Below are 15,361 nucleotides of genomic sequence, written 5' to 3'. Positions count from 1 at the left end.
AGGGGGCGACACGTGCGGTTGCAAAAAGGAGGTCCGTTTCTATAGAAGTCTATGGCGAAATGACCCACTTCTCACTTGATTTATTACCTCAGTAAACATTTCAATTAAGAGTTTATATTCTCAATCGCTAGTTTTAAGTCTTCTGCAACACAGAATGATGTTAATTTTTTGAATTATGGTCTCGTTGATTTTAAAATCGGCGATAAAGCAGGGGATGTTTTAGGGCGTGGCTATGATGTGATTGACAGTTCGCGGCCTGTCAATCATGACAGAGGTTTAGCAAAGCTTATCCATGGCATGTAAACTTCACTTTGGGGGTTGACCAGCTTTCGTCTTCGTGACTGTGACAGTTGGTCGCCTAATAATGTCTTGTTCAACGTTCGGTTGTACGACAAGACACTCAAAGGAGTCGGCAGTTCAGTTTTTCCGGTAAGTAACGTTACATTTTGTTTTAATACCGTTTTTCATTAGCCAACGTTAGCATCCAAATGAATATCAGTTAGCTAGCTAGATAGCACCTTGCTAACCAAGCTAGCGGGCTAACTAATAACGTTATGCAGACCAGACCGTATAAGCGGATTAAAATTAATATATTTAACGTTACAGTCGTATACAGTAGGTATGCACAACGGTCTCGCCGGTAATCTGTTTTTAACCATATGTGATGTTATTGCTAATCGATGCGCATGTAATGGTAATGTTAGCTTAAAGTCAAAGCCTGATATAGCTAACGTTATAGTGCAAATTCATATAAATCCTATTCGTACGGGATTAGAATCATTTTGGGACCGCGTGTGATTTAGAAAGTACCCCCTCACATCTGAGTTTTGTGTGGGGCATTCGCACGGGACAAGCGGAGATGCTTTTACTTGAATATACTGAAATATAGGTACCCCGCCCGAGAGTTGGGCAACGTTACCCGGAGGCGCCCGAAGGACGGCACAGACACCCACACAGCATCACCGTCACCCTCACCTCGGACAAAGCCGCGCTGGAGCGCGTCGACGGACGGGGCAGTAGGCCAGAATATCCGTTTTTGCAATAAAATGTCGCACATGAAAAAATATATATATTATTGTAAAGTTACTAAGTGTTCTATCTTGAAAAATCTTCAGTTCTGCAGCCAAATGTATTGTATAAAGCACCAGGTTCAATATTCTTTTCTCAAAATTCTAAATACATTATTTCAGACTGTTAATGTACCTAACAAGCCTGCTGTTGCAGGAGTTACTAACCACTGTTGTTGATGCTGTTACACTGAGGTCTTTCTTCCACTTACTGTAGTTGTGTCTGCTAATCTATTTGAAGACCTTCTGTCAGCACATTAGTCTGTTTTAAGATGAGTCACATACATGTTACAATCTATATTTACAAATTCTGTTTATTACTAAAATGTAAGTAATGTAAGTGTTGCGTACAATACACATTGTCTAAGATAAATTTGACATATAGGAGTATGTTTACTTAATACTGCATGTCCTCAACTGAAGCATGCCTTCATGTACAAGCTCATATATTAATATAATTCATTGTGATCTACCATCTCTTAACTACATGTTTGTCTTTACAAAGGTATCCACACTGAAAACTGAATGACCAGAGCCAGAGGGAAGACCTGGTGTATAGAGCAGCGTATTTGGTGCCAGTCATCCTGTTGTGGAAAACAGATTGCATTGACCACATCCAAAGTTCTCAAATGTGTTCTGATTATAATGATGCCAGAAAATCATTTTCGGTTCAGCTTCTTCTGCTGAAAGGACAGACCAACTTTTAGCACTTTAGCAGTCATTGGTATTTAGAGGTTTAAAATGTGAGTCCTGTAATAGATGTGTCCTCTTGTTACTGTTAGGCCTGCTGCTCCTAGGTAGCTTCTCTGTCTCTCCTCCCTCCCTCTCTCTGTCTGTCTCTCCTCCCTCCCTCTCTCTGTCTCTCCTCTCTCTGTCTGTCTCTTATTGCAGGAGTGGAGTCTAGAGGGTGGGAGTCTGTGTTCCAGCTGCCTCTCATCTACCACAATCAACCAACAATTTGTGATAATACTTTTGTTATAATGAATTTGCAATAACCTTACACAGATTAAACAGCACCTAGTGCATTTTCAATTACCTACTAAACACTTGACTATGTATGTCAAAATAAATATGTCTATAAATTAATCTAAAAGGATTTTGGTGAAGTGTTTTCATGGTGATTAAAATTGACAAGTACATAAAGACACACAAGAAAAGCACAAACTACATTTCCCTGATCCTTCTTTGTCAACATTCAAGTATGGTAACATTTGAGAAATCATATTTTTGTTGATTAAAGCCAAAATAGACACTTTTAATCAATTACAAATTCTATCAAATTACCAATGTCTTCTTGTATGACTACAATATTGTGTATGTTCCTATAGTTGCTTCAGAAAAACAAATGTAGCTTTAGAAAGACCTTTATTTCACATTGAAATGGGCATTAACTACAAAAACTACATAAACCACAAACAACACTGGCAATATTTTTAAGATTATGTTAGGGGTTAAATTGATGAATTAAATAATGTAGTTCACCTTTTACAATCCAGTGTACATTCCACACATAAAACACTGCTGTGGGTCAAGGTAAGACATGTCTGCATATGAAAAAAAAGGGTAGTTGAATCACTAGTGTCACATTGTTAATTACAGTAGAAATGGTTGACATTACAAACCACAATATAAAAATATAGCTTAACATATACAGCTTAAAACACTTGTGCAGCACTCTGTTCAGTCAAGTCCAAATGCCTGGGTAAAGAAATAGAAGCTGCCTTTACAATTAAAGTGAGCATAGTGTGACAGTCTGTTGGTTGTCTGTAATGCACAGTGGAAAAAGAAAAAAAACCCTGCGAGCCTTGTCGATCTTCCCCGGATTGTTAACAGCCCTCCACCTGCATCTCTGGGTGATGCCAGAGAAAATGGACTTACTTCTGAGGTATTGGGTGGGTGCACATGCCATCGTGGCTCTCCACACTCCTATTTGTGAAAAAAAGAGTCATCAATTTCCATTTGAGCCCCTCATAGTTAAATATATATGCACACTAGCATGTAACTGTACTTCATTAATTATCGGGGGAGAATGCAGATGAATCAACAACAGTCTATTGTTCTTTAGTGTAACTTTAATTTAGTTAAATGAGCTTATTTCTGCTAACGTTAGCTCTTAAAAGCATGTAAAGGCTAATTGTGCCAACCATAGACTGATGGAGCAAACAGTAGCAAGACATTATCAGTGCATTATGGTTGTTACAGTTAACCAAACGTTCTAAGAAACTTTGTTATACATCTGCTAATACTTAGTGTTAGATAATGATTATTGATTATGAGCATTAACAATCCCCGTTTTGCATTTCGCTGACACTACGTTTAAATTAGGACAACGTAAACTTCGATTTGCAGAAAATTAACGTTAGCATGTTTTACCAGTGGCTAGCTAACGTTACAGACAATTTACATGGTAACTTCAGATACATTTACTTTACAATGTGACTCATCTTATATGTAATATAACTATTGGACAAAGATATATTTAAAACCTAGCGAAGCTATATCTTACCTCGAATTATGTATGCTAGCTTTCAGCAGCAGTTGCGTCCAGATTGCCAGTGAACGTGTGTAAGGTAACGTAGAGTGTCAGCAGCGTTGCCAACTCCAAAAAAAAAAAACAGTCAGACACCGCCCAATAGTCTATGGCTCCTCCCTCACTCCGCCCTCTCGTCTAAAAACGTCACATCCGCAACCAGGATGGCTGCGCCCATAAACGCAAACTCGACGACGGATAACTGATCTCTGTCGGTACACGATCCGTTCTGCCTGCACGATCCGTTCTGCACATGCGCAAGATAATACTGTTTTACGTATCCATACGACCTGCACGATCTGTTCCACGCTAGCCTATGGCTAGCCTCCACCGGGAAGCTAACGTTAGTTTAGCTAACAGCTAATTCGGCTAACCGCTAGCTGACAGCTAGATTCAGTCTAAAATAACGTTAACTCAAACGTAATGGGAAAAGCAGGCTACAGCTAAATTAAGACTTCACAGTAATAACAATAAAGACAAGTATTGAGTGATTGTTTTTTAAATGAGCACAAGTAAAGTAGAACTGACGTAACAGCTGTTATATATGTTAGGTGTTTGTTATATATGTCAACGTTTATTTTCAAGTTTTATTTTGAGGGTCTTTTAAAGTTATTACATGCTGTCTCAGCTAGCAGTTAGCCGAATTAGCTGTTAGCTAAACTAACGTTAGCTTGGCTGTCGACCGGAAGTGTGGAACAGATCGTGCAGTGTCGTAAATCCTCGTACAACCGCGCATGCGCGAACATTTTGCGCATGTGCAGAACGGATCGTGCAGGCAGAACGGATCGTGTACCGACAATCTCCACAAACCAATGGGTGACGTCACACATGCTCTGTCCATTAATATATACAGTCTGTCGGTACACGATCCGTTCTGCACATGCGCAAAATGTTCGCGCATGCGCGGTTGTACGAGGATTTACGACACTGCACGATCTGTTCCACGCTTCCGGTTGACAGCCAAGCTAACGTTAGTTTAGCTAACAGCTAATTCGGCTAACCGCTAGCTGATTGTAGCGGTCTGCCGTTAGCCTCCACAGGCAAGCTAACGTTAGTTTAGCTAACGGCTCATTCGGCTAACCGCTAGCTGATTGTAGCGGTCTGCCGTTAGCCTCCACAGGCAAGCTAACGTTAGTTTAGCTAACAGCTAATTCGGCTAACTGCTAGCTGAGACAGCATGTAATAACTTTAAAAGACCCTCAAAATAAAACTTGAAAATAAACGTTGACATATATAACAAACACCTAACATATATAACAGCTGTTACGTCAGTTCTACTTTACTTGTGCTCATTTAAAATACAATCACTCAATACTTGTCTTTATTGTTATTACTGTGAAGTCTTAATTTAACTGTAGCCTGCTTTTCCCATTACGTTTGAGTTAACGTTATTTTATTAGACTGAATCTAGCTGTCAGCTAGCGGTTAGCCGAATTAGCTGTTAGTTAAACTAACGTTAGCTTCCCGGTGGAGGCTAGCCATAGGCTAGCGTGGAACAGATCGTGCAGGTCGTATCCTCGGTAAAACAGTATTATCTTGCGCATGTGTAGAACGGATCGTGTACCGACACAGTCTATGGTTTTTACAGGTCAAAGTCGTAAACACGCCCCCTGACCTCGTATTTACGAGCTCGGAACTCATACAACCTCGCAGTAGCGCGAGTTCAAAATCCAACATGGCTGCTCCCTGTATTAACAGTTGTAAAAGCTGCAGTAACATGAAGTTATAAGCACTTATGTCTTATTTGTGTCTCACTAAATCAGTCGTTCACACAGGCATGTCCAACTTCTATCTGTGGACATGTTGTTACGTTGTTTGCATGCACAAAAAACGGCGTAATGCGTTGTTATCAACTGGTATTGCTAACAATAGCTAACCGGGCTAGAGCTAATGAAAACAATGAAAATCCGACTTTTAAATAGAACGCATTCAACTCGGGTATGACGTCATTCCCAGTTGCGGCTTCCGAGTTACATTTCAGAGAGAAAATATTGTACTTTTTACTCTACATTACACTACATTAATCTGATCTTTAGTTAGGCTACTAGTTACTTTACAAATTAAGACTTTGGCACACAAAACACACAATGTTTTATTACAAATTAAACTACCCAATAATATACAGGCCTACAAGTCCAGCTGAAATGATGAGCCGATTAATTGCTTAGTTGATTGACAGAAGGTTTTTGATCGTTTCCAGTTTCTAAAATGTGAGGATTTTTCTGCATTGAGTACTTTCACTTTTAAAACTTTACATTTTCCTGATGATACTTACGTACTTTTACTTAAAGCTATAGTGCATAGTGTCTGTCTCCCCCATGATGAATAAGTAATGACAACAAAACTGTCTGCTCTGTTAATTCATCAGAGAAGATTTATTAAGATGGGGAGAGAGAACATGACAACTATGTCTCAGCCATCTTTGCTGAACGAAGATGTTGCACAATTCAGTAAAGATACCAGCAAGTCAGGGAGGTAGGTGCACGTAAATCCAAGTCTGCTCTATTTTTGTGGAAGTTACATTATTATTTTAAGATACTCAAATGAAAAGGCTGCACTGTTTTATCATGCATACAGTTTGAAATAGACGGAAAAACCACTGGCTTCCTGAACTGTTAGGAAAACACAATTCCACAACAGCATCCTTTAGAAAATAGTTAGCAGTTATGTAAAATATTTAAAACATGCAAAAGACTGCTACTGTACAGCACTGTAAGACCTGCTGTGTATTCAGCAACAAACTGATGCATGACTGCTTAACTGACATGCATGATTGACTAAAATTTTCATCCCCAGGAAGAATAAAGTAGGCTACTGTATCTATCTATCTATCTATCTGATTTACCAACTGAGCAAAGTGAGCAACTGTCCCAGGAACCTAGACTCTCCCTAAGGCACCAAGTTCACATGTGGCAGGTTTTTGTGTCAATTTCATTAACAGCAAATATATAACTAAAGTTACAAAGCTCTCGCAGTTGGTTTCTGCATGTTAACTTAATTTGAAGGCCTTGTCTATGTTACTGTATATTTGTCTCTATTACTAGCTGACTATGCAATATATTAAGTCAGTGAAGTTCAATGCAATTTATTCCTGAGGAAGTCCTCTTTGTAGAGAAGCTTTTCATCACGCTGCAAAGAAAACAGAGAATAATTTAATGTTGTTGATTAATTGGAAGTGTGAACAAATGTCTGTATTGTGATTATATAGTATTATCTTGCACATAATGTGATTTGTATAGTTTTTTTTATATCTTCCACACTGTTAAATTGCAGCAGTGTTATCATAATGAATGGCAGCATTGACATTTTCATCAATGAACATTATTTTGAGTGTTATGTAGATAAATTATAGTCAAAGTAGCTAGTAAAAATCAAATCATGTTGTTTGGTCTGAGCCGGATCAAGTTACAAAATTACATGTAGACATTTTTTTCAATATATGGTGGATGTCTGTGCTGTTAAATTTAATAATACGATGATAATAATGACATTAAATTCATCAAAATGACAACATGCAGTGTCTTGTCATAGCATGCATGTCCCTCATTTCCTATTTTTCTTCAATAAGTGAGATTTATTAGTTCCTGAAAAGTCTGTTACATGTGTGAACATCCTCGCACAGGGAAAACAGATTCTAACATGTCTGATCAGCACAGTTAAATAAGTGACTGACTGGATGATACTGAAGTGCACTCAGCGTGGTGTCACAGTCAGACAGCAAAAACAGGCTATCTGCAGAAAGGTATAAAGACGCATGTCTGACCTGAATCTTCGTTGTCTCCAAACCGCTCGCCTTGCACAGCAGCTGCAGGTGGAGCTCAGTCATATCCGCCCCGTAGCCTGTTACTCAATACCACAACAAGAGTACACGGCTGTGTGTGTGTGTGTGTGTGTGTGTGTGTGTGTGTGTGTGTGTGAGAGAGAGAGAGAGAATATTTGTAAAGAAGTACTGCAGGTGTTACTGGTTCATACTCAAACTTAGTGCACCACCAAATGGCTACAGCCCCACGCCATATAACTGCCACGTTATGTTATCTTTGTTGCAGCTCATAAACCCCTTCTCTCCCCCTTTTGTCCTTCATGTCTGCCTCTTCACTGTGAACTGTAAAAAAAAAGGTTAAAATGCCAAAAGAAATCTTCAAAAACAAAATATCATCAGTAAAATGTTAAATTATTGATGTGTCGACATAATTTGTCATCCAGCCTCCTAGGTCATGACAAATAAAGGAATGGACGCGGTGGATGACTGTAAATGAAATATATTTAATGTAATAAAGCAAACAACTAAAGAAAACAACTACAAATATGAAGTATGTCAGTCAGCTGAGAGTTGGGCTTTTCCAAATCTGGCTAGCTGCTAACTGCGTTCTTCTGGTACCTTCAAGGACACAGGGAGGGCCATCAGAAATTTCAGTGTGTACTATACTGTGCATACATGTCCAAAAGCTGCCTTACCTTACTGCTGGGTAGCTTAAACATCAGATTATTAATATTTCCAAAAGTTTGAGAGCATGTCAAATAGGTTACAGCCATCTAAATCAGGACAGAACATTTATTTCCTTACATTCCTAAATCCTCCAATCCATGAGCTGTAAATTATCACTTTGTATTTCCATATTTTTGGATCTTGTGGTCAGTTTTAGTGTTTACCTGGCTGAGTTTGGCCTGAGCGCAGTTGTTCTGCTTTCTGGATAATTTGTTCTGCTTTCTTCTTCACTTTCAGTTGCCTTCCATTGAAGCTCAACTTTATTTGGCATTTCAACCAAAATAATGCAGCTCAATAACATTTCTTACAGGAACTTAATTCAGGGAGTTCATTTAGAGCATGTGTGCGATGAAAACATGAATGCTCAGTGCAGTGTATTGATGGTGTTTCACAAGAAATGGTACTGCATTGCTAATGCAGTATCTTGGCATATCAATTGTATATGTAATAAAGAAGTTGTTACACAGCCGAGGCTCATTGTAGAGAAGGTAAATAGCACAAAAGGGTGGAGGTGAAGTTATTGGATGTGGAGTGTCAGTATTAAAATAAGAACAGCAGGTGGAGCCAGACACACACGGACAGACATCCGTTAAACAGTCATCACTGCTCTTATTATTGAACCAGGTCAGTGAACGCACCATGGCCTCTTGGACTAGATTTTCAAAAACAACTCAAACACCAGCAACACAACAGAGAGCATGCTGAGAAACTACAGCATCTGTCTCAGTTTGTCCACAAAGTTTTTGTTTTCATTAAATCTCTCACACTGCATACTTCATACTGAGCTTCAAGACATTGATTTGTACGATGCTCTGTCATTTCACTGCCAACTTTTTTTTGACAGAAACATAATATATGTCATTATTACTGCGAAAATATAAATTACCTGCAGTAATACAGTAAGTAAATACAATAAGTTTTAGTTTTGGTAGTAGCAGTAGAAGTTTAGCATATTTTCAGCTGATCTACAAGACAATATATTTATTACCACATTTTGCTTTGTGCCAAAACCAACAGACGGATGTCAGACTGCCTTCAGGGACCAGTGAGACATTTAAGTTAAAGTGTAACATCTGCACAGAGACACTTGCTGCTTTTTATTCTCACAGGAGTCTGTTTCCACCTATGTTAGCTACAGCTTCACTTCCACATAGAAAAGCACTTCTTCCACCTCACACTTTAAATTAAATGTAATTTTTTTTTAAATCACCAAATAAGCTCCACCGGTTTTTCCACTGTTTTAGGTCTGTGTAATAGAGGTGTTATAAATCCTTTTTTTATTGACTAAGTGCACAAACAAAATGTGACAAGTGCTGGAAAACTCTGCTCATTTCTCTGTGACCAAACTGTTTCAGTGAAGAAAGTTGAAAGGACAGAGACTCTAAACATGAACTGGCTGTTTTATGCTTCTGCGTCAACTCCACGCTGTAGCTACGGCATCGCTCCTACGGTGTCGTGACCCTGTTGAAGTTCTGCGTCGGGGTTGCTTTGCATCGTGGTGCATTTCAGGGGGTGATAAGTCTGAGGTTATTTGCGATGTGTCTGCCAGCCAGTTTATGTTATGTTAACTAGCAACTAGCAAACTTTAGCACAACTGCCCACAAAGTACTGCTTGCTGGCAAAGTGCTAATTTCAAAACGTTACTGACATATAGACACTTTACAAACGGATAACCCCGTCATTGTAACCAAAATATGTCTGAGTTTATTTGCAAAGCTTATGTCAGTGAACTAGCATGTGGTTACTCCCCACAGTAGGCTGCTTGAAACACCGACTATCAACACACAGGACGAGTTGACCAATCACAGTCCTTGCGGTCTGCGTTGCCTCGACGCAAAGTTACATATTTTTGGAGGTGCACGTCGAGCTACGGCGGAGGGCTCGGAGAAGGGTTCGCAGCGACGCAGAGTGGTCTGCGGGGGTACGCCGTAGATTCGACGCAGAAGCATAAATCAGCCTTTATTCTCTCAAAGTAGTTGTCACATTTTCTTCATCACATTTGTATGACCCTGGAATGAAGACAAGAAGATAATACATGGTGCGTTTGTTTATTCATCATGTAAACCTTCAGTTTGGTCTCACATTCTCGTTTAATGACTCCTGTTCAATTGTTTCATGTACAGGTTCACTTCATCCACACAATCAGTATGTTTGACCAGAATCTCAGCTATGTAAAGAGAATAATGAATGATCTCGGCATTGATTATGATCAGGATGATTTCAGTTCTATAATAGCTCATTACAACAGCAACTTCTGCTCTGCCAAACAAATAAATGGGATTATAGATTTCTTTACAAATGTATGAAAAGAGAATGAAGTATAAGCAAAAGGATGTCTGGTGCTTTCTCTCATCAGAAGCATGCAAACAACAACACGCTAATGCATCAATACAAATATTCATCAAACATTTAGAGAAGAAGCCACCTAAAGAAACTCAAACATTTACACAACAACTAATGAGAGGATGTCAAAGTATTGCTGATAATGTTTGAGTGACAGCTGATCTCTGTGTAGTGAAGGAATGTCACAAAGATCAGCTCTCAGCAACAAACATGGAAATAATAAGCATGAGAATTAAAGCAGAATTTAACTCATAAGTGCTCATATTATGCTCATTTTCAGGTTCATAATTGTATTTAGAGGTTATATCAGAATAGGTTTACATGGTTTAATTTTCAAAAAACATATTTTTGTCATACTGCACATTGCTGCAGCTCCTCTTTTCACCCTGTGTGTTGAGCTCTCAGTTTTAGCTACAGAGTGAGGCATCACACTTCTATTCCATCTTTGTTGGGAGTCGCACATGCGCAGTAGCTAGGTAAAGACTACTAGCCAGTCAGAAGCAGAGTATGAGGGCGTGCCACGCTAGCAGCTAGGCGAGCATTATAACATGTGTTACAAAGTGACGCACGTTCGTCACTGAAGTAAAAGCTGGACTACAATAGAGCTGTTTGGAGCAGTTTGTGAACAGTGTTTTCTGTTGGAGATGGTAAGTCCCTTTGGGGTGGACTTTGGGCTTTTTCACTTTGTAAACCTATAACGTGCACAAAAAGATGTATAACACAATAAAGGAAAGGAAAAAGCCAAAAATCATAATATGAGCACTTTAAATTACTTCTGTCTATTTCAGTTTACACAACTCAGCAGTGGACCCGTCATAATAAACCCAAAGTCCAGCATAGAGAGGCTGAGTGAACGTGGTCTGGACTCTGTGGAGGAGAGTCATGGTGTCAGAGATGCTATAGAAGGACAGAATTCCTGCACTGTGATCCAGATACACTCCTACTCTGGACGACTTAGGGCCTGACACAGGAGTTTTGACGTTGTTGTACCAAAAGTTATAACTGTTTTTGTCACAATCTAACACCCAAGATTTGTCATTTAGACCAAATTTACTTTCAATAGAGCTCCCTCTGCTGATGTTTTTGTATGTGACTGCTACATAAACTCCTCCACTCCTCTCCACCTCCCAGTAACAACGCCCAGTCAGACTCTCTCTACTCAGGACCTGCACATAATAGGTAAATCTGTCTGGGTGACTAGAACAAGACTGTGGTTGAATCAATCGTTTTGCTTTTCTGTTCCCCTCAGATAATAACAGCTTTGTGTTTGCTGTGTTTGAGTCCAGTGTGATTTCACGTGAATATTTTAAGAAGTCAGCTTTGGTCTTGGGCTCTGGTCGTGGCAGCAAAACATCCACTTCAGTCACCCTCAGTGAGATGTTTGTCCAACTCTCACTCAGGACGTCCTGCAGTTTATCGCTGACTTCTGACACAGCCGCTGTCACGTCCTCAAAGTACCTCAGGGGACGGATCTTGATGCTGGGGGTAGATTCACTGAGTGGTGACAGTGAGATGTAGTTGTGTAGAAACTGGGTGTGATCCTCTGTGTGTGAGAGCTTCTTCAGCTCTCTGTCTTTCCTCTGCAGCTCAGCGATCTCCTGCTCCAGCTTCTCCTGAAGCTCTTTGACTCGACTCACTTCACTTTTCTGCTGCGCCCTGACCTGCTGCTTCACATCGGAGCTTCTTTTCTCCATGAGACGGATCAGCTCGGTGAAGATCTTCTCGCTGTCCTGCACTGCTTTATCAGCAGAGCCATTGATAGCCTCCACCTCCTGGTGAAGCAGCTTCACATCTTTCTCTCTGTCCTGGATTCTCTGCTGGATGTTCAGACGACTCCCATCCAGCTCTCTCTGCCTCTCAGCTATTTCTGCTGCAGCTGTGACTGTGTCGTGGCCTTTATGTTCGTCCACAGGGCACAGATAACAGATACACTGCTGATCAGTACGGCAGAACATCTTCATCACCTCATTATGACGAGAGCAGATGTTGTCCTGCAGCTTCTCGGAGGGCTCCACCAGCTTGTGTTTGTCAAAGGCAGGGGATTCATAATGAAGCTGAAGGTGTTTCTCACAGTAAGAGATCAAACACATCAAACAGGACTTGTGTGCTTTCAGTTTCCTTCCAGTGCAGACATCACAGGCGACATCTTCGGCTCCAGCGTAGCGGTGATCAACAGGAGCGGCTTGGAGTCCAGTCTTCTTCAGCTCCTCCACTAAAACTGCCAGCATGGTGTTTTTCAGCAGCACAGGCCTCGGTGTGAACGTCTGCCTGCACTGAGGGCAGCTGTGGCTTTGCTTATGATCCTCTTCATCCCAGAAGCCTTTAATACAGTTCATGCAGTAGCTGTGTCCGCAGGGAGTAGTCACCGGATCCTTCAGTAGATCCAGACAGATGGAACAAGAGAAGGTTTCCCGGTCCAGCTGAACTCCTTTCTGCGCCATTTCACCTCTCAGTGACGACTCTGTCTGAGTTTCACTTTCTAACAAGTGAAACTAGTTTGAGCTGTGATCTAAACATGTGTTTCTGCAGTAAATGGGGCCTGTCCGTTCTTGCACTTCACCACCATGTTGGTTACACCCATTCCTTACACTGTAGATCTAAAGGGGAGGGAACAAGGAAAGACATATGTGGACAGAGTGGAGCTCGCTGTGTTTGAGAACAGGAAGAGGAGGAAGAGGAGGGAGGGGTTAAGCTATAATTCATTCCAGGAGGAGGAGCGGTTTGACGTCTTTAAAACTTGTTTACAGTACAACTCGTTTCTCATTTAAAAGCTCTTTCTCACTTCAGCTTTTAGGAGGAACTCTTCTAAGAAGGATAACAAGTTAATGCAACTCCATTATTGTAGCAAAATAGAATAAAACAATATTATTTGAACTATATGTCTAAAACTATGTGTCACAATGTTATTGTGTTAATTTACTCAATCTGCCCTTTGGCCTCTGTCTCCGGCCACATTGACACTTCCCCAGGCCCACTGCATTCTCCCTCCATCCAGATGCCCTCCCTGCCTGTAGGCTTACCTTCATTTTATCAAGAAATCCCTGAACTCTTTCTGTCAGCCTGGATTATCTACATTTGGTTGACAATACAGTGTAATTGTTTTACAAGAAAATCTTGAAAAAAGATTATATTTGCAACCTAATTAGTGACAAAAGCCCAAAATGTTCTGCAGCAAAAAGTCAATATTTCCTTTTGAAATATTAAAACACATATAAAAAGTATTTTGTCTTCTGAGCTCTTTGTTACGATCTACATCTTGACAGTTGATAGTGCAATACATCTTTTACAAATGTTTTAACCTGTTATCATAAACATTAAACATAAACATGTTGTAGTACATTATACATATGATAAGTCAGTAAAACTGTTAGCAGTTCACATGTGGTGCTACACAGGTGTTTTAAGATGAAACACAGTAGCACAGCTATGTGACAGTTCAACCTTACTGCCACTAGATGGAGCGCTTGATGCACAAATGCACCTCACCTAGAGGACCGAAACATCAGTGTTTGTCTTTTACAGGATTGTACACAGCTTTATAAGGTTGTTTATACATGAAACAGTATAATATATTAAACAATACTGTGTATTAACATACAAACTATGTATAAAAGCAAAATCATATAGTTTTTTCCCTTTATCATACATTGTGTGATCCATGTGCCTGCAACTTATTTCATTTATGCAGATTAAACACTAAAGGAAATAAACTAAAACCAAATAACTACTACTGCTAGAAATCATCCATGCAACATATTCCCATACTTCTGCCAAGGTTTCAGTTCTTCTAGTCTTTTTTTTTTCGTTCATTTTTGTGCAGAAATAACATTGTGAGCTTCATGTTTCTGCTGCAAACAAACACACACTTCACACTTGCTATAATATTACTTCTACCCAACTATACAGCACCACTATCACTGACATTTGTTTTTATATATCACCATATCCCATCTCCTTCTATTCTACATCTAGTGATCACCTAGATTTATTATTGAAATTTTTAATTTTTAATCCTCACCTAAGCCTTCTCACTCATCCTCTAGTACAGGCCAAGATGACAGGAGCTGACTCAGGTGTTAAGCCTGAATGGTGTAACTAAACATGAAAACTTTATACATTTGTAAAAAAAGAAATAATAATAATTATATTACCAAACAATGTGATAATGTCAAAAGGGTCACTCATAGAGATGTACTAAATTATTCCCTGAATCTGCTTTATAGTGAGTGGTATTCTTTATCTGTCAGGCTCACTTTGCTGTTTTGGTTCACTCTCACCACTCTTATATAGTTTTCAGAGAAACTGCTGTAAAAGCACTGTACACTACTGCTCAGCAGCAAACAGCAGCCAGACACAGTTAGATACTGGCTGGTGAACAGAGTGGAGCATTTAGCAGCAAGAGACAGATGTTTCCCTCAGGAGTTGGTATAGAGACCAAAAACAGAGCTAAAAGAGAGAGAATATTGGACTTCAAATATGTAAATAAGCAATTGTTGGCCAATAACTTCACCATATAACAACTCCAACTCCAGAGTGGCCAACAATAATGTCAGGTTTAAGTGAAATTCCAGTATAGAATTTGCAAAATAATCATGTGGAGTAGGATATTTAGTGATAGAAGAAGTATTCAGCTATACCACAACACTACTCCGATACAAGGCAAAGTCCTGCATTCAAAATGTTACTTCAGTAAAAGTATTACATTTAAAATATACTTAAAGAATGACTCACATCAGAACAATATATGTTATATTATTGGACTTTTATTATTGTTGCATTAATGTAACAGCTGGTAAAGGTGGAGCTCCATTTAATATCCACGGTCCTCGTGTGTGTATAATTTGTCCCGCCTCCCTCGCTGAATCACGCTCGTGACACCGTGGTGACGTCACCTGCAGTAGCTCGTGTCCCCAGCAGCAGCCAGCCGGTCTCCTC

The 15,361-nt window shown here is 39.8% G+C and overlaps 1 protein-coding gene across 1 annotated transcript; it reads right to left on the bottom strand.

The window, feature by feature from the left end:
- Positions 1 to 11,140: 11,140 nt before the first annotated feature.
- On the bottom strand, positions 11,141 to 13,066 carry LOC116063869 (E3 ubiquitin/ISG15 ligase TRIM25-like). The gene has a single exon (XM_031318866.2). It carries the CDS (start codon positions 12,865 to 12,867, stop codon positions 11,206 to 11,208), a length of 1,662 nt encoding a protein of 553 aa, XP_031174726.1. The 5' UTR covers positions 12,868 to 13,066; the 3' UTR covers positions 11,141 to 11,205.
- Between the last annotated feature and the right edge of the window lie 2,295 nt (positions 13,067 to 15,361).

The sequence above is a fragment of the Sander lucioperca genome, chromosome 21 (assembly GCF_008315115.2).
Source record: "Sander lucioperca isolate FBNREF2018 chromosome 21, SLUC_FBN_1.2, whole genome shotgun sequence".
NCBI classification, from domain to species: Eukaryota; Metazoa; Chordata; class Actinopteri; order Perciformes; family Percidae; genus Sander; species Sander lucioperca.
Note: the sequence above shows the minus strand (reverse complement) of the source record. Positions and strands in the feature narration are given on the sequence as shown.